This window comes from Hippocampus guttulatus, chromosome 20, assembly GCF_054856545.1.
Source record: "Hippocampus guttulatus isolate MCC_2025c chromosome 20, RoL_Hgut_1.0, whole genome shotgun sequence".
Classification (NCBI taxonomy): domain Eukaryota; kingdom Metazoa; phylum Chordata; class Actinopteri; order Syngnathiformes; family Syngnathidae; genus Hippocampus; species Hippocampus guttulatus.
In genome coordinates this window covers 1,169,465-1,187,519 of record NC_141280.1, presented here as the reverse complement: position 1 = coordinate 1,187,519, position 18,055 = coordinate 1,169,465, and the positions used below count along the sequence as shown (strand labels likewise).

Sequence of the window (18,055 nt, the reverse complement as noted above, 5' to 3'; positions counted from 1 at the left end):
ATTGTTCTCTCGCTTTAGACTCTCCTTCCTATGTTGGTCGCATATAAACATTGCCTTAAACCCAAGCGGTTACACTTCTACCACAGAGGGGTGAATAATTATCGGAAGGAAGTTGCACTTTTACAAGGAAGAATCTCTCATCCATTGAGCAAAAAGAGACATCTTCACATAAGGCTTAATGAGTCTTAGGTGAAAAAGGCCGAAATTTCGGGCCTGGTGAGGAAATCGGGCTCGCAGCGCGAAGGCCGTCGGCTGTGTGGATTTTGCATGTTGTCCCCGTGCCTGCGCGGGTTTTCTCCGCGTACTCCGCTTTGCTCCCACATTCCAAAAACTTGCAATGCAGGTGGGTGGAACGCTCTAAATTGTGCCGAGGTAAGCTCCGCGATTGGCCGGCAACCAGTTCAGGGTGTGCCTCAAGAATTACAGATTGACCAAAGGTGTTTCACAACAACACAATAATAAACCAATGTAAATCTCACGATAAGCTGTCATACAGCTTGGGTAAAGAATAACTTCCGTGATCTTTAGACTGGATGGTCGATCGTTTTCCGGCGAGAAGACAAATGAGTTTTTGCTGACATCCCCGAGCGTGGGTGCGAGCTGACTGGACGTTTTCACGTTCAGGTGACGTCAATTGCGGAGAAGCGTCTTTGTGAGCAGCCCAGCGTCCTCTCCTCTGTCCAGTCATGCTCGCCATACCCGTGCTCACGGCGGCCCTGGCGCTGGTGCTGTGCCTGGTGATGGGCTTCCTGGTAGCGAGGGGCCATCTGACCAAGACCGCCGCCGACCCTCGTGGGGCACCAACCCGACCGTGGGTGGACCAGGACCTGCAGGATGACAGTGAGGCCACGTCAAAAGAGCACGGCAAGAGACACACACGGGGGTTTGAAGTATTCAAGTCGGAAGTGAAGGGGGTCGTTTTCACAGTATGTGAATGAGGTTTTTCACGTTCCAGAAGACGACGAGTGGGATGACTCCGACAAGGGTGAAAATGTCACTTACGTGCCTTACTCGCCTGAGCGCCTGCCCGAGGAGCAGATGTTGCGCACATCTCAGCGCTTCTACGCGTTGATGAACCAGCGCAGGTCGGTCCGCTTCATCAGCCCCGAGCCCGTGCCGTGGGAAGTCATCGAAAACGTCGTACGCACCGCAGGTAAGTGGTCGTGCGGCACAGTTCGATTGCTCCAAACGGAACCGAAGATGACCGGTGAGCACGTCCGCCTCGCAGTGCGGAGGTCGCGGGTTCAAACCCGGCCCCCGGCCTTCCTATGTGGAGTTTGCGTGTTCTCCCCGTGCCCGCCTGGCTTTCCTCCCACATTCCAAAAAAAACATGCGCGGCAGGTTAACGGTGGGACTGTGAGCGTGAATGGTTGTTCTGCGAAAAAAAAAAAAAAAGAAGGAATGATCCGTGTATTGCTTTCAACTGACCCGGGCAGGTACTGCACCAAGCGGCGCGCACACCGAACCCTGGACCTTCGCGGCGGTCTCCGACCCGGACATGAAGCACCGCATCCGACTGATCGTGGAGGAAGAAGAGGTGGTCAACTACCGGCAGCGCATGGGCGCCAAGTGGGTCAAAGATTTGGCCGCATTCAGGTGAGCGCGCGCGCGCCATCGTTTACGCCAATCTGTCCGACACCGCGGTGGTCCCGCCAGCCCACTTCTGTGTGTCCGCCGCAGGACCAACTGGATCAAGGAATACTTGGACGTCGCCCCGTACCTCATCCTCATCTTTAAACAGACGTACGGAATCCTACCGGACAACGAGAAAAGGACACACTACTACAACGAGATCAGCGTGTCCATCGCCTGCGGCATCTTTCTGGCCGCACTGCAGGTGACGTGAACGCCGAGCCAAAGGTTTTACCTTTCTTATTTTGCACAAGTCTCCGAGCACACCAAGAAAACTCTCGAAAGCATGACTGAAAGGATTTCATCTCAAGTTACTCAGAACCGCAGCTCCTGGTTCATCCGTTCCAATTTGAACAAGCAGCAACTGGCCAACGACCAAAAATAATCCAAATAGATTGAAAATACGACAATACAAGAAGGCAGTGGCGTCAGACCCAGGTGAAAAAGTCACCCGATTTACCGGCGGGAATTTTATGAAACACGAAAGAAAGCGTTTTGGTTTCCCCCTTTGGAAATGTGTCTTCATTTAACTCATTCACTCCCAAAGACGTTTTTAAAAGTCTTTTCGGACTTAGTCTAGAATTGGCTGGTACTGAATGAGTTTTAATCGCAAAGAAAATATGACAGGAAAAAAGGCCAAACAAATTTTTTCTTTGATTACACTTTCATTCCAAACATTGTACTCAAATAATTACGAGTGGTGTCGTGTGGCAATTTCCAAAAAGTCCCCCATATGACAAGAAAAAAAAAAATCTGGTGACAAAGTGATAATATTACAAAAATACCAGTTGTGATACTACGAGGACAAAAGCTGATGGGGAAAAAAACATTTTGGAGAAAAATGAATCTTAAAGTGTCCTTGGGTGTCTTGAAAGGCGCTTATAAATAAAATCTATTATTATTATTATTATTAAAATGTATTGCCGTTTTTGACAAAATAATTGGTTGTTTGGAACAAATGCTTTGAGGGGGGAAAAAACTCATTTTTGAGAATGCATTTGAAATGGGGCTTTGTTACTGAAAGCATTACAGGGGGAAAACTTTTTTTTTTTTTTACGTCCGTGCGTTGAATGCGTCACTTCAAGACAATGTGCTCATTTCAATGGCAATTTGGTGCCCGGCCTTTTTTGCGCAAACCAACCTTTGCTTTGAGCTGACGCAAGGACTCTCTCCCGTCATCTGTGCGTTGTCAGAACGTGGGTCTGGTCACCGTGACGTCGACCCCGCTCAACTGCGGCCCAAAGCTCAGGAAGCTGCTCCAGCGACCGGCCAATGAGAAGCTGCTCCTGCTCCTTCCCGTCGGCTACCCTGCCAAAGACGCCACCGTGCCCGACCTCAAACGCAAACCACTGCATGACATCCTGCTGCGCATCTAAGGGGCGACATCCCAAAACCAAATTAAAGATTTATGAACAACACGCTGGCTGGAGGAGTCTTTTTTTTTTCGCCATACCTGCAGTCCCACCTATGGAAAATTTGGGATTCATGTAATCTATCATGCATTTTCTTTTTCTTTTTTTTTTGGGGGGGGGGGTCCCTCCAACAAATTGGGTCGAACTGAAGACCTCAGAACTATGAGCTGTAAAAAAAAAAAAAAAAATTTTTTTAAATCGAGGGACCGGGTCTGGAGCCACTTTTGGACGGGGGGCCCTTGGCGAACGATTACCCACGCGAGGCCGGAGACCGCAGGCAAACCCCGATTCTCAGGCACGTGAGGCTCAGCGTTCCCTTTTGCAAGCCTTTAACTTGGTTTGTCGGTCGGTTCGCCCGTTCGAAGCAAAACAACCACAAGCGCTTGAATTTCAAAAGACGTTTCCCCGTCGACGGAAACACCAGTCATCCGTTCCGGCCTGCGGCCGATATACAAAAATGTTCATACCTTTAATGGGGAAAAACAGCCCTCCAGAAGATTGTACTTGAAGCGCGCGCAGCCCGAACGCACAATTCCATTCGAGAGCTGCTATCGGCCACACATTTGAACACTTGAGTCACTTTGCACGCCGACTCCTCATGGAGCCAACTTATGCGTCCATCTTACCCTTTTCATCGGAGATGCTCCTACCCCCCATCGATCGCCCCCCTTCTCGAACATAACCAAACAAATAACAAACACACTCCCAGTGTGCGGCCTCGCCATCTCTACAATATGCGGTGTACTGGAATTGATCCACATTTTCAAGAGACTATTTGGAGACGTAACTGATGATGAGACGCTTCGAACAGAGCAGAGCTCGAACGCCGACGCGTGAAGTCCCGTCAGAAAGTCCGTTTGGTGGGAACGCGTTTGTCCGGCGATTGTTACAATTTGAGGCCAAAGGAAAACAACATGTCACGTTTCTTTGCGGCGGCGTGGTACACGCGTGGCCTCTCGCAAGATGGCCGCTGCCGTCCCCGCTCATTTGCACCTGTACACATTCTCGCCGGGTTAGAAACAGAACACGCGCACGCACGCGCGCACATACAAAGATAGAAAAGAGGCCAGGTGTCGGGGAGGGGGGGGGACGGGGTAGTGTACAAAAATGTCCCGGCTGAGTCTTGTGTGTTGAGGAAAAGGGTGGGGGGGGTTTGCCGTGATGTGCGGGAGGGATGCTGACGGAGTACGTGTTCAGTCGTCGTCCTCGTCGTCGCCGTCTTCGCTCTCCTCGATGCCGTCGCTGTCCTCTTGCTCCTCGTCCTCCTCCTCCGTGTCGGGAATGTCCCACTGCGGGTGGTTGTCCAGCATGGCCTTGGCCTCGTGCACCTCCAGCTGCGCACACGCATGACGACACGGTTTAGGCCCAAATGACTCTCCGACCGCCTCGCTCGACCTCTGGCATTCGTGCATCCCCCCCCCCCCCCCCGGCTCACGCTTTCACTCGTGTACTCACTCATTAAGCCATGAAGTAGAACCTCGTCACACTCGGTTGCATATTCAAATTCGCTCACTTGGCCCGCCGCAATGGTCCACTCACTCGAGTCGCTGCCTCCTCACCTCGTCACACTCAGACTGGTGCATATTCATTCACTCATTCCAAAACCTTGAAGTTGCTGACTCGCTCTGCCCGATGCATCCAGTCGCTCCTTAACGTTGCCGCACTCATTCCAGAGGTCAGCCGCTCGCCCCCGTACCAAAGACTGACCGTCAGTCGCGTTTGCCGCACTCACCTTGAGCGGTTTGATCTGGTCCAGTCCCAAGTAGGAATCCGAACGCAGGATGACCGAATATTGGTAGTTGCCCGTTTTGGATGGCGCCGGAAACTTCAGCTCCACCTGGACAAACGTTTGCTTCAAGTCAAGCGCCATCCACCGTTTGATGATTCGGGTGGGGGTGGGGGGGACCCACCTCCTCGGTGTCCTTCAGCGTGCAGACGTGGTAGGGCATGGACACGAGGGTCTGGTCCCGCCGGTCGGCGATGTAGAGCCACCACCACTCCTGCTTCTCCTCGGGGTAGTAAAGGCTGTAGGCCGTGTGCGTCACCTTGGACTTGGTCTCCAGCAGGGCGCGCTCTCGCCGCTGGATGCTCTGCTGCAGCGCCTTCCACTCCTGGGAAGGCGTCGCCACAACATGGGCGGCTCGAGAGTGCGTTCGAGGAGCGGCCGCGGATGCTCACGATGTCGAGCGCATTGCGAGGCTCGGGTGTCACCACCGGCTATCGCTCGGGCTAGGTCGTCGTCGGGGGGGGGGGGGGGGTCGATTTCATCGCTATGGGCAGGATTTATTGTCGGGTGGTGCAGCACATGGCAATTGTGTCGAATTTTTGGACCGCCTACTGCAGAGGTTCAGACATATTCTCGGATGTAAATGTTTTCGCGGGCACTTCCATCGCTTTAGCTATTGCGTACGCTAGGATAGTTTTCTTTATTGCTCGCACCCGAGTGTATTCCGAGATCGTATCTGGCTATGGTGCGGTGCGGGTGTATTCTCGGAGAGTCAAGTAGTTTTAAGATCAGCGCTTTTTCCCCACCTCCTCGTCATCCGCGGCCATCTCGTCCACCTCGGTGTCGCTTTGCTTGTCGCTGTCTTCGTCTCTCTCGCGGGGAGAATATTTGTTGGTCTCGCCCTCGTCCGACTCGCTGCCTTTGTCCGAGACCTCCTCCTCCTCCTCCTCCTCCTTGGCCGCCGCCGCCGGCGCCTCCTGCCACGTACAAGAGCATTTGGCCGCGCTCTTTGATGAAGAGCGAGCCGCCATGCTGCAGGGGGGTGTGGTGGTGGTGGGGGGGGGGGGGGCAACTTACGCTTCCCGCCACGCTTCCGTTGGCCTGCTTGGTTTTGGCCATCGCCGGCGTGGTCTTCTTCTTGGTCAGCTTTTTCTTCTTGGACTTTGCCGTCTTCTTGGTGCCTTTGCTCTTGTTCTGCCACACTTGCTTCGCTTTTGCTTTACTGGCGTCTCCCTGCTCAACACGAAAATGAGCCCCACACATACTTTAGGCACAGTTAAAGCCCCGAAAAGGTGCGTTCAAGCAGTTAGTTCATTTCTTTGGCAGGACCTGGACATCAAGGATACGGACTAACTGCGGAAAGAGATTTTCATAGTCCTTACCACTTCCTCTGCGGGGGCCGTCTCCTCTCCGGGACACGGTATGGCTTCCTGCTCCTTTTCAAACACCTCCTAAAACAACGAGTAAGCCAGCGTTGGTGCACTTTTGAAAGGCAATAAGGCAACAGCTCCCTCTGGCGTTCATCTGGAGATGTGTCTCTGGTATCAATATGGAACAAATAACGTTTCGGAGTTCATTTATGTTTTGCATTTGTGGGTTAGACGTTACGTCCCGTTCAATGAACTGTGGCTCTCCTCGCCCACATGTGGGGGACATGACAGAAACAGAATTACATTTTTTTTTTTTTTAAACCTTCACTTGAGCACCTCATTTTTCTCCAATTTGGTATCGCGAGAGCGAGCCGCCATTTTACTTTTGGGGTTAAGGCGCCTCGTCTCAACTTCTGTTGCGAGCCACTCGTCGACGCTTACCACCATTCGTTTTCTGGTCAAGGTGACGGTAACGGTGACGATGGAGCCGGCCGTGATGTTGCTGCTGTCTTCGTCGTCGAGGACTGCGCGGACATCAGGCGTCACTCCCAGAACAAGGCGAGACACGTGTGCACGTTTTAAGGCCGACCTTGCAGTTTGGTGTCCATGGTGATGTGAGGGAAGCTGCCCAGCACGGCCATGACCTCGTCGTACTTCTCGCCCAGAAAGTGCAGCATGCTACGTCGGTCCGAGTCTTTGAGTCTCGCCAGGTCCTGCAGACTCCGGACCTTGTACTTCTTGGAGATGCAGTAGCGGAGGTGCTCCTCCTCGAAGTAGGGCAGCTGCAGCAAGGGCGACTTGGACTCCTGCAGGCCCTGCACGATCATCTGGGTCAGCTTCATGCAGTTCTCGATGGTGACCAGGCGAGGAGCGTGGAAACCTGGTTCGAGAGAAGAGAAAAAAAAAAAAAAAAGAAGTGATTCTCGCGACGTCGGCTCGACCGCGCCGGAGTCCTCGTCGGCTGCGATTTGTGGCGCCTTGGTGCGCGCTGACCTCCTCTGCTGTTGGCCATCATGGTGAGCTGACAGCCCACGTTGATCATCTCCTGGAGCAGAGCCGGACTCTTCCTCACCACAAATCTCTGATCTGCAGCGGAACACGCACGCCTCGTCCGGGTTAAGCGCCGGTCTCCGAGGCCATCTGGCTCACGTGTACCGGATGGCCTGACCTTCCTTCAGCTCCTCGGACACATCCATGCGCGCCAGGTGAGAGAGGACCAACACTCGGGCCTTCAGGCTGTACGGGTAGCAGAAGGGAGGCTCCTTCTTCTTCACGTTGATGTTTCCCAGCTTACAAATCAACTGAAAAAAAGGAAGAACACCGCTCAGCCACCATGCGCCGGTGCCAACACGACGACCCGCGCGCTATTCGTTTCCATTCAATACATTTTTCTAGCGTCACACTGAAAAGATGACGAATTGGCCAAATGCGAGAGAAAAGACAAGGTTCCAACCAGGGGCACTTTGATGTTGTCGGCGGGTCGGATGGTGGCTTCTTTGTTGCTGCGAGGGTCAAATTCAAATGCTGCGGTCAGCACCATGCCCAAACCTGGAAAGGCAAGCGCAAAACGAGAAACTCCTTCATCGGGATGCAAAACGACCGGCGGGGATATTGCGACTTGGAAATTGCCCCGGCAAATCTAACGAGCCAACGGGCGCGGACGTGCCCGCAAATAAAAGCAAAACATTTCTACTGGCGCGAGAACATTCTCGGCGGATGAATCGGACGAAGGCACGTACGCTTCATGTTCATGTTGGGGGTCTTGTACATGAAGTGCATGAAGAGCTGAGTGGTGTTGATGAGGATCTGGTCTCCGCTGTATCGGATGGAGCGGTACCACCACATGCCCTGCCGTGCACAAAACCCGGTGCTAGGAATGAATGTCAAAAACACATTCGACGACAGTAACGTGCAAGAGGACCACTTACCACCACAACGGGAAGGATAACCATGAAGGCCAGACCGTAGACCAACAACACCTACAAGAGAGCACAGAGGCTTAGAGGTCTTGGCCCGCCCACGCAAGACTTTGCCGCACCCAATTCATCATTGCGCATCAACTGTTCCATTCTCGGCATTCTATTCGAGTCGGGGGTCCCCTAAACTTTTTTCCTGTGAGGCCCAAAATGAATAAATAAATAAATAAATAAATACCAGCATGGAGTTCTTCTGGTCCACGATCCAGGCGGGCAGGGCGATGCCAAAACTGGTTGCTGCAAAGGAGACAAAAGAGGTTCGCAAACAAGGCCGAGCTTCCGTTCCATTCGCTTCAAAGGTCAACTCATCTGCCTGGGGGGGGGGGGGGGCTTGGGGCTTGCAAGCACGTAGAAAGAGCACCAACTCACCGCTTGGACCATCCGGGTTGCCGTACATTTCCCAGTTCTTTCGGGACTGCTCATTGGTGAGACTGCGGGCAAACCAAGGGCATTAAATGGAGCAAAGCGCGCAGGCCAAGGGAGCCGCCGCCAGCGACACGTACGCGGCGTAAGCTTTGGCGATCCTCATGAACGTGGCCTCGTCGCCGCCTCGGTCCGGGTGGAATTTCAGCGACAGCACGCGGTACTGCTTCTTGATTTCCGAGAGCGACGAGCCCTGGAGAACAAACGCACGCAATCACGCTGCGGTGAAGCGTAAAAATGGCACAAAATATTGTGACATCAGAGAAAAGCGGCGAGACGGTGGGTCACTTTCTCAGTCATTCAAGGGCACTTTTGGAAAGCGTTTGGTTTGTCCAATTTACCGGGTCCAAGTTGAGAACTTCATAGGGATTATACTCCTGGTACTCCCGGTCCAGCTTGGACACCTTGTAGGCAAGCAGCAGGAAGATGAGCCAGCCAAACAAGAAGCCCGCTTTCCTGAAAACACACACAAAGCGGAGTCGGTTCCCGGGTCAACGTGGCGCCGAGAGGGCGACTCGTCAACGTGAAAGCCTTGGTAAAAGCTCCGATCATAAAGTAAAACTAAAAGAATGGCACTTCCCATTCCGAATCGAAACGATCACGTTTGACTTGTTGGCAGCGGATGAAAAACCAGCGTTATCGTCTTGCAAAATCGAATCGCGCGCGGATGTGCCATCTTCCAGCTTCCGATGTTTGGCATCCGTGCGTGGAAGTTCAACCTGTTTCCATGACAATAGCAAAGCCAGCAGGCTTGCGCTGCATCGGCAACTGTTGCCATGACAACCCCCTCCTCCTTTGGCCGGTTAAAAGTCATTGGCGGGCGTAAAGGGGGGGGGGAAGGGCATGGAGGGGATGACACCGTTGTCGGCTGCCTCATGAAAAATATTTTGTGCCGTTGCAAGGACAGGAGAGTTCCACAAAAAAGTTTTAATTTTACAAGATTGGGGGGGGAGGGTCGTGAATAAAATCTTAAAGTTACAAGACTAAAATGCAAGAATAACATCAGAAATGTAGGAGGAAAAAGTCACATGGCATAAAGTTGGAATGTTACAAAATTCAAGTTGGAAAATTTGCATTAAAAAAAAAACTGTTGTGAAGGCTATGCGATTCCCCGGCGAAAACGTGGACTCACTTGAGTCTGGGGACGATGCTCTTCTGGGACTTGAGCAGTCGCAGACGATACCACAGGCACCTGCCGTGCACCCGACGCAGGCTCTTCAGACGCAATTGCTCTACAAAAAAAACAAAAAACAACAACACGTCACCACCATTTCAGTGAGATAGCTTCTTTTCAGTGACAGACCGAACATACCTTGCACTGTGTGCACTTACTGTGTTTGCCTGCTGTCACAACAAATTCAATGTCAGTCTTTCATCGAGGTACCTCATTTTCTCCGAGGTACCACCCGTGCCTCACCGTGTACACTCATTGCGCCTACGTGGAACGCTGGCGATGAAGCCAGGCATTTTCACCCAAGTGCCGGAACACCTACTCGAGGTAGACTCACTTGGTGTCTCTTTCATTGATATCCCACCCTTGTCTCATTGTCATTTCTCCGAGGTTTCGACCCCTTTCACTACATAAGGAATTTTATGTATAGTGGCCCGAGAATGATTCGGGAGTCGGGAATGAGTGGAGTCAATAGTTATCGGTCCGGTCCCTCTTGTGCTTTTCATGATTGCTGTAAACGCATTGGCCACCTGGGGGCAGTATAAGAGACACAGAGCATTTGGATGTGGTTTTCCTTTTCTTCTTCATTGGATTGGAGAGGCATTGGCTCGGGAAACAGACTCGGCAGAGACTTGAAATGAGGTGGCTTGGAGTCGGGTGCAAAAAAAACGTCGATAAAAACCAAGTGGCGGACGACTATAATTTCCCTTTGCACTCGTGAGGCGACTGATGTCCGACTGCACTAGATTTATACTTGTACTATATGTCAATTGGCAGGGAGCAACAGGCAACACCTGACATTTCGGACGAATAAAATACGCGTAGTGTCGTGGGCTAGTGCCCACGGCAGGCACTACACGGGTGTCCTACGAGTGAAGCGCTCCATGCTCACGATTTCATGTATCATGTCAGCAGTAGGGACGAGTATCACGCAGTTGTCAACTCGTGTCCGGTTTTGCCTCACTAGGAACATGTACTCGTGCTCATGGAGTAAACCTCAAGAACATGGAACAAATGCTCCGTCGGAAAAAAGAGACGACGAGTAAACACAAAGCACTTCACGAGGACGACTAGTAGCGCGCAGATGTCAACTAGTGCGCAGTTGTGCCTCACTTGCAACATGTTCTGCCAGTGCGCAAACCTGTCATACGGCAGCTTGGGCGACAACCAGATTGGCGCAAACAAAGAGCAACGGGGCACGTAGAGTTTCAGCTCAGGGAGAGCGAAGAAACCCACAAAGCGCTTCTTTCCGTGAGCCACCGGCTTCGGGACGGGACGCTGGTCGGAGCCGTCCCTTAGCTCAAGGCTAGCAAAGGAGCCCGACACATCGGGGCCTTACCAGCATTCTGATCCCGGGGCCACAGGTAATAGGTGGCCGGGATCAAGATGAGTCCCACGAACGACGTAAGGAAGTAGAAGAACGTGTTGCCGCTGTCATCGTACTGGAACTGCTGGCCGGGCATTTCGTCAGTCGCGGCGACGTCCGAGCGTCTTTCGCCGCTGCGGCACCTCCGTTCGTCCGCCCGCTACTCTGCTACTGCTACTACTGCTGGAAGCCCGCTTGAGTGGCGTTGACTCGCCAGCTAGTCCGCTTTAGCATCGAGCCAGATCAGGGAGAAGCATACGTGGTGTACGCATGCGCAATCGGATCCTTCTTCTTCGTTGATGAGCGCCCGCCCAGCTTCTTGTTCTTGTCTTTACCACCCCCAACAGGTTTCAATGCGCGCACGACGTAACGTAAAACCGACTCTTTCCCAACACGTATTGGCACAAAGCCCAGTCATGTGGTCAAGGTAAAATCAATCGCAATACTATATATCATTAAAAAACAGCAGTGTTTTTACCGCTTATTAACACCACTGACCAGATTCAAAACTTCTCATCCACACATTTTCGGGTACACAACGTCACCAATCAATGACCCCATCGCGCAATATACGCGTACATTCAGGAATGCCATACACTATTGTAGAGTGTGAAACAGGTGAGAAACCCAACACCATTTTGTTTTGGGGGGGCTATGACAGCCCATCAAAACCCCGGACTTGATCCAAAGTGGATGCACTCGGCGTTGTGCGCTTCATGTGGACGTGCGTGACCAGGGCAAAGGGTCACGTGATGAAAGACGAGCAGCGGCTGCTAAAAAAAGAAAGGCGCCCCTCGCAGACGACGCACGACTCGTTGGAAACGGGGAGACCTGGGTGAGAGCTTTGTCTCTGTTCATTTCTTCGCGTGCGTGCATGTCACACGGTCAAAGTTGACCGACACTTTGGCCAATTTCCCAGCAGTCCTCCCAAGTTGCTGTCCTTTGTTCTTTTTCCTCTCACGCACGCGAGAGTCCAAATGAGTTGAGAAGGTCAGTCAGAAGACGTTTTGTCCTTTGCTCGTCTCAGCGCCATCATGGCGGCGGACACGGCGGCACTGGACGATTATTCCGCCTACGGCGATCTCAGCGACGACGAGCTGCTGCAGCTGGCCATCCGCCGCAGTCTGGACGACGCCCAGGCGGGCCAGCGCAGCCTGCGGCCTCCCGACCTCAAAGTCAGCAAAGGTCAACCGGTTGCGTCCGAACAGCAAGGCCCCGCCCACTACAGTTCACCAAACCCGCCCCGAGAAAAGACCCTCGACCCGTACGTATGTGCCCACTCCGCGCAAGTGCACACAGACTTGCACTCACGACAATCTTTTTTTTTTTTTTTTCTCCGTTGTGCTTTCAACCCTCAAAAAGTCCAGAATGATGAATTCAAACAAAATTCATCTTTTGTTTTGGACTTTGTTTCGATGAGATTTAGTTTTCTTTCATCATAATGTTCAGAGTTGCATGTTCATATCTCGTCTGCTTGATAAACGGTTTTGTTTCCAGCCGTTCCTTGTGTTGACCGATCAGGTTTTTCCCCCCGCCTATTTACTTGCTTGCTTACTTTCAGTCTGCGTTGGTTGGTTCCAACAGAAAAATGGGGAGCCCAAGCGAAAGGACGCAGGTAGCTCAAAAAAGAAAAACTCAATGTGCCAAATGTGGAGTGTCCTCCCAAAAAAAATGTTCCAAGTAACAATGAAACAAAACCCTGAGCGCAGCAAACATGACGCAACGCACTGAAGGGACAAAGGTCAAGGGACAACAATTTCACTTTGTGTATTTCAAACAACCACATAGCGTAATCTTTCCGTCCACTAGCTTAACGCTAGCGCGAGATAGTGTCCGCGTGGCAGTGCTACAACACATAGGCAGGCAATATGACGCTACTTACAGACATATGTTCTTTATCCTCTGCAAAGAGCAATCAATGTTAGTGCCGTACTGATGAGCTGAGAGAAGTTGAGATGTCTCGCTGAACAGTATCTCCATTGGCCCATATTTTTCCTGCCCCCAAGTGGCCTGGAACATATTCATAGCATTTTTCGTTCACGTCCGTGGGAAGAGTGTTTTGAGTCGGGAGCGTGGTCAGAGACTGAAAGACACTCTTATCTCAAGGCACCACTATAGGTTGGACACTTCGTCGTGGGGAGGTTTGCCGGAAACTGACGATGAAAACTGCGCGATAGCTTGAGCGCAATTCAAGGCCGGGCAGCTGTCGCTCGGTTTCAGTCCAAAGTGGCCAAAAGTGGAGCGCTTGACGTCACGTGTCCTCCGCGCTCTGATCGGCTCCCGTCTGGTGTGTGAGTTGCAGAGAAACTTTTGAGGGCACCGTCAGCCGTTTCACCACCGGGGCCGGGAAGAAGATGTTGGCTTATCGCAAACGGGACGGCACTTTGGTCCACGTGGCGCCAGAACTTCAGGAGTACGTTTGCTCCTGCACCCTAACCGTGGCCACGCCAGCCCCACACCGCTAACTTCAGCGCTCTGCCTGCTCCTGCTCCTGCTCCTGCTCCTGCACCCTAACCCTGACCGTCTTCGTTGCTGAAAGCCTAACCCGAGCCACTTAACCCCTATGCGTGACTCAGGTCAGACGCGGGCCAAAGAGGTCAGGGGTCACGTGTGCATCGATTTGCTGTGTCGCTCAGAGAGGAAGAGCCCCTGTTCCAAGCGATTCGCATGGGCCACGTGGGCCGCCTGAAGGCTCTGATAGCGTCTGCCGGAACCGACCTGATGCCGCCCGGCAAGCCCGGCTGGCTCGCCATCCATCAGGCGGCGTGCTGCGACCAGGAGGAGTGCCTCAGCTTCCTCCTCTCAGGTAACCCGCTCACTGTCACGGAAGATAGGTGACTCGACGTCGCGCAACCAACCCGGACGCGCCGAAAGAAACCGGGGGAACCCGATACAAACCAAGCACAATACAATTCTACAAGCTAACATGCCGGCCGGCTAACAAATATCTTCCATCCATCTGCTTTCTCGCCGCGGGGACGCGCTCAGCCCAGCCGGGGATGATCAACCAGCGCACAGAGCACGCGGAGACGGCGCTGCTGGTGGCGGTCGCAAGCGAGAATCTGCGATGCGCTCAACTTCTGCTGGAGAACGGCGCCGACCCCGACGCCGCCAACCGGGATCACGAGACTCCGCTGTACAAAGGTAGGGAAAGCGTCGTCGGGCGGCGTGGCCTCCACGGAGCCGTTTTGTCGTCTCGCCCCGCAGCCTGTGAGAGGGACCACCCCGCGCTGGTGGCGCTCTTGCTCAATCACGGGGCGGCGATCGACACCAAATGCTTCCAGGGCTGGACGGCCCTCCACGAGGCCACCTGCCGCAACAACGTGGAGATCTGCCAGATGCTCCTGAAGGCCGGAGGCAAGCACAGCCCCGCGGATAATTACGGCATCACGCCGCTGTTCACCGCGGCTCAGAGCGGCCGACTCGCTTCCCTGCGCCTCCTGGTCAAGCACGGTAAGTCGGAGCCACCCGAGGCAACGACGGCGCAAGCCCGCGCCCCGCTTTCAGCCTCTGACCGCGACCCCAGGCGCGGACATCAACACTCAGGCCGCCGACGGAGCGACGGCCCTTCACGAAGCCGCTAAGAACGGGCACGCCGACATCGTGGAGTTCCTCCTTTCCCAGAAAGCGGACGCCAACATCACGGGAAAAGCCGGACTGTTGCCGCTTCACGTCGCCGTCCGCAAGGGAAGCGAAGCGTAAGCGCGCACCCCCCCCCCCCCCCCCCCCCCCCCCCCCACGGGCTGCGGCTCCCCTTTCCCCGCGGCCACGGCAAGAACCGCCTGTGTTCTTCCTCAGCTTGGTGTCCACGTTGATCCCGGTCACCAGCAAGGCCAGAGTCCGGCGCACGGGCATCAGTCCGCTCCACGTGGCGGCCGAGCACAACCGCGACGACGTCCTGGAGATCCTGATCCGGGCCGGTTTCGACGTCAACGCCCAGCTGTGCGAAGAGCGCCGCCGGCTGTATGAGGACCGGCGCAGCACGGCGCTCTACTTGGCTGTGGCCAACGACAACGTGGACAACGTCGGCGCGCTGCTGGACGCCGGCGCCGATCCCAACCTGGACGTTTTCGGGCCGCTGCTGGTGGCGGCCAGGCAGGGCTGCATCGAGAACGTGACGCTGCTGGTGGAGCGCGGCGCCGACATCAATGCGCGCATCCCCACCCACCCCACCACCTTCCCCGCCATCTTCATGTTCTCCATGAAGTACCTCCCCATGTTCAAGTACCTGCTGGACAACGGCGGCGACGCCCTCTCCTGCTTCCGCTGCGTCTACGGCAACGGGCCGCACCCGCCGCTCCAAACCGCTCGGTCGCACCGGGGTCACCCGGGAGACCCCGAAGGACAGCGGCCGGCCGCGGGCGTTCAGGTGACGGGCAGCTTGGGAGCCCTTTTCGTTTTTTATGAAATGAATTGACAAGAGTCCAGTGACCTACTTGCGCTTTTGCCGCCAGTTCTGCGAAATGATCTCGGCGCCCAGCATCAGTCGGTGGGCGGGGCCGATCCTCGACGTGCTGCTGGACTACGTGGGTCACGTGACGCTCTGCTCCCGACTGATGGAGCACTTGGACAGCTACGACGGCTGGAGCGTCATCAAAGACAAAGCCGGTGAGCCGGCCAAAAAGCCCGTCGGCACCAAAACGGAGACGGCGGCTCATCTGGCGCAAAACAGCCATTGCCAATGGCGAAACGTATCACATTTAAACGTGAAACTTATCACGTTCCGACGTGATGACTTATATCGTTCAAATCCGGTCCGGCTCGATGCGCAGTGAGAGTTTTGAAGTCACCTTTTGCGCTTTTGTGCCCAGCGTTGCCACGGCGACTGCTGCAGCTGTGCCGCATCCGGATCGTGCAGCTGGCGGGACGGCGGCGCCTGAAGAGCTTGCCGCTTCCCGGAAGTCTGATCCGCTTCCTGCGGCACCGGGAAGCTTCGCTGGACTTTTGAGCCGGCGCGCCCTTGTTGGCTTTGGCTTTTGCTCGGGAGCGGGAAACCAAGCCGCCAGACTTTGGCCGGCGCGCGGCAACGAGACGCCACGTGCACGGAGAGAGCGCGGTCGCGTCATCGTAGCCGCCGCGTGCTTCATGCTAGCATACAATGGTAAACACGCGGGCTAACAATTAGCGTCAGGTGACAATGTTGTCCTTTCAGCAGGATACCCGGACACCAAAAGTGCAGCAACACATAATACACTAATACTCACCGGCATGTATTATTTATCCTCCCTATCACGCGACTAATCTCACTGCTGCACTGAGAAGGTGAGAGAAGAGCTGCGTCTCCATGACGGTATGGTCTGTCTGTCTGTCCTATCCTGCCACCATGTGGCCAAGGTGCACACACCAGTATGAGCAGTGAGACAAAAACGCTTTAATTCTTTCAAATGATTTCATCGCTGTATGTTTTTTTTTTTTTATGAATGACACCATTGCAACGTAGAGGGATGTTTTTCTCATTAAAAATAAAACTTTGCATTGCTTTCAGTGGAGAAAGCCGATTGTACGTGGCCACCAAACAAATTTACTTGTCAATTTCTTTCATTTGACAGCCCGGTTGATGATGATGATGATGATCAAATCCTTCCTCTCAACACTCCGTTGGAGGTCTCTGTGACAGGAAGTGATGTCATCACAATTATCACATTCCTCTTCAAACACAAACGTCCTGTTTAGGGAACTTGATGTTCTTTTTTTTTTTTCCCCATCGGTTTCATTTCCGGCCTTCTTTCTTAAATATACAAATAGTGGGGCTTTTTTGCTCTGTTTGCTTAGCTTTTTCTCTTGGTGGAAGCAGCAGAAGAAGAAGAAGAAGAGGAGCAAGAAGCAAAGGTGTCCGATTCCACGTCGCAATCGGGCTTTCGATTTTGAAGAGGCGCGGGCAGGCGGTCGGCGCTCATCTGACGGCCTTGTGGCGGGACCTGCGGCGATACTCGGGGAGATGGTGGAGGATCCAGGCCGCCGGTGCCAACATGGCCACCGCAAACACCGACATGACCAAAAAGGTTTGCTAGCAGACACAGAAAACAAACAAGCATCCACTGTGTTGATTTGAACCGGTCACTCATTTTCTTGCCCATTGGCCGCTGCCGTTTTGTGCGAGGGAGGCGTGGCCTGTCCACAACGACAACGACAAACATGTTCTCAAGCACTTTGAAGCAATCTATTGAGAAAGCGCAAGAGCAAAATATTGGACAAACTGTTTTTGTGATCGTTCTCCGTGTTGACAAATTGAGACCCCCCCCCCCCACCAAATCATGAGCTCAACAAAATAGTGTACAGTCCAGATTTTTAAAACTACACCAATCATTAAGTTTTAGGGGATCGACCATCAAGAGTTCTTAGTTCTTACCCCAGCCCCGATGCGCTGCCTGGGGGGTTTGCTGAAGACCGAGGCCGCGCCCGCTGTCGTCCAAAGCGCCTTGGGAGCGCGCAGAAGACCCGCCGTCGCCGCCGCCGCCTTCTTCAGCGCCATTCTGATGCCGGTGCCGCTCACCCTCGCATCAGATCGTCTTTGCTTGCTCGCACACACTGGTGGGTGGGGGATTTAAAGATAAGTGGGGAAACGAGGGGGGTCGGGGGGCGGGAACGCCAGAGTCAACAGAACAGTTGATTACATTTTGTCCACAGAAGAAAAGACCTGACGTGATGGAAACGTGTTTGAAGAAACACATGGCCCCGTTTCACACACACAAGCTCGCGCGCAACACCAGAGGATGGTAGTACTGGACTTTGGGGGAGGGGGGCGGGGGACGACTTAGTTTTGCTTTTGCATTGACTAACCTTTGAAAAGATTTTAAGATGTTTCACTAACAACCTGAAAGTAAGCTTCATCATCTAAATGAGGTGACGCATTTCTCATTTGGACTGAAATAAGTGGAATGCAAAAATTGGGAAAGCCCACAACAAGAACGAGTCCGATCTTTGGATGAGTTTGATTGACAGCGGCAAGAAACGCAACAGCGGCCTTCCACGTGTGCTT

At 53.5% G+C, this 18,055-nt stretch overlaps 3 protein-coding genes across 4 annotated transcripts; 2 read left to right on the top strand and 1 right to left on the bottom strand.

Moving 5' to 3' along the window:
- The first annotated feature begins 686 nt into the window (after positions 1-686).
- iyd (iodotyrosine deiodinase) lies at positions 687-3,008 on the top strand. Its single transcript, XM_086100878.1, has 5 exons — positions 687-864; positions 956-1,153; positions 1,437-1,596; positions 1,681-1,837; positions 2,826-3,008. Exons 1-5 carry the CDS (start codon positions 687-689, stop codon positions 3,006-3,008), a joined length of 876 nt encoding a protein of 291 aa, XP_085957004.1.
- A 486-nt stretch (positions 3,009-3,494) lies between these two features.
- Positions 3,495-11,349, bottom strand: sec63 (SEC63 homolog, protein translocation regulator). 2 transcript variants are annotated; one of them, XM_086100848.1, is made up of 19 exons: positions 11,050-11,349; positions 9,672-9,771; positions 8,881-8,995; positions 8,620-8,732; positions 8,486-8,547; positions 8,295-8,353; positions 8,069-8,119; positions 7,880-7,988; positions 7,594-7,688; positions 7,309-7,441; positions 7,134-7,226; positions 6,730-7,020; positions 6,582-6,664; positions 6,153-6,221; positions 5,848-6,006; positions 5,577-5,747; positions 4,955-5,155; positions 4,777-4,881; positions 3,495-4,378 (listed from the first exon to the last, which is right to left on the bottom strand). In XM_086100848.1, the coding sequence occupies exons 1-19, from the start codon at positions 11,171-11,173 to the stop codon at positions 4,238-4,240; spliced, it is 2,274 nt and encodes a 757-aa protein (XP_085956974.1). In that variant the 5' UTR covers positions 11,174-11,349; the 3' UTR covers positions 3,495-4,237. The 2 variants fall into 2 exon arrangements, with proteins under 2 accessions (XP_085956974.1, XP_085956975.1); XM_086100849.1 differs by having other exon boundaries at positions 5,848-6,003; positions 11,050-11,348.
- A 457-nt stretch (positions 11,350-11,806) lies between these two features.
- LOC147187408 (ankyrin repeat and SOCS box protein 2-like) lies at positions 11,807-16,513 on the top strand. The gene is made up of 10 exons (XM_086100477.1): positions 11,807-11,911; positions 12,104-12,340; positions 13,379-13,489; positions 13,713-13,882; positions 14,065-14,220; positions 14,284-14,529; positions 14,603-14,774; positions 14,875-15,445; positions 15,531-15,684; positions 15,888-16,513. Exons 1-10 carry the CDS (start codon positions 11,829-11,831, stop codon positions 16,022-16,024), a joined length of 2,037 nt encoding a protein of 678 aa, XP_085956603.1. The 5' UTR covers positions 11,807-11,828; the 3' UTR covers positions 16,025-16,513.
- The last annotated feature ends 1,542 nt before the right edge of the window (positions 16,514-18,055 follow it).

Excerpts from the sequence above, each read along its gene's own strand:
- iyd (XM_086100878.1), top strand. The coding sequence starts at position 687 with ATGCTCGCCATACCCGTGCTCACGGCGGCCCTGGCGCTGGTGCTGTGC. Across the intron at positions 865-955 it reads GGCCACGTCAAAAGAGCACG|AAGACGACGAGTGGGATGAC; the intron begins GCAAGAGACACA and ends TTCACGTTCCAG. Across the intron at positions 1,838-2,825 it reads TCTTTCTGGCCGCACTGCAG|AACGTGGGTCTGGTCACCGT; the intron begins GTGACGTGAACG and ends GTGCGTTGTCAG.
- sec63 (XM_086100848.1), bottom strand. The coding sequence starts at position 11,173 with ATGCCCGGCCAGCAGTTCCAGTACGATGACAGCGGCAACACGTTCTTC. Across the intron at positions 9,772-11,049 it reads GCCCCGGGATCAGAATGCTG|AGCAATTGCGTCTGAAGAGC; the intron begins GTAAGGCCCCGA and ends TTTTTTTTGTAG. Across the intron at positions 4,882-4,954 it reads CGCTGAAGGACACCGAGGAG|GTGGAGCTGAAGTTTCCGGC; the intron begins GTGGGTCCCCCC and ends ACGTTTGTCCAG.
- LOC147187408 (XM_086100477.1), top strand. The coding sequence starts at position 11,829 with ATGAAAGACGAGCAGCGGCTGCTAAAAAAAGAAAGGCGCCCCTCGCAG. Across the intron at positions 13,490-13,712 it reads GTGGCGCCAGAACTTCAGGA|AGAGGAAGAGCCCCTGTTCC; the intron begins GTACGTTTGCTC and ends TGTGTCGCTCAG. Across the intron at positions 13,883-14,064 it reads CCTCAGCTTCCTCCTCTCAG|CCCAGCCGGGGATGATCAAC; the intron begins GTAACCCGCTCA and ends GGACGCGCTCAG.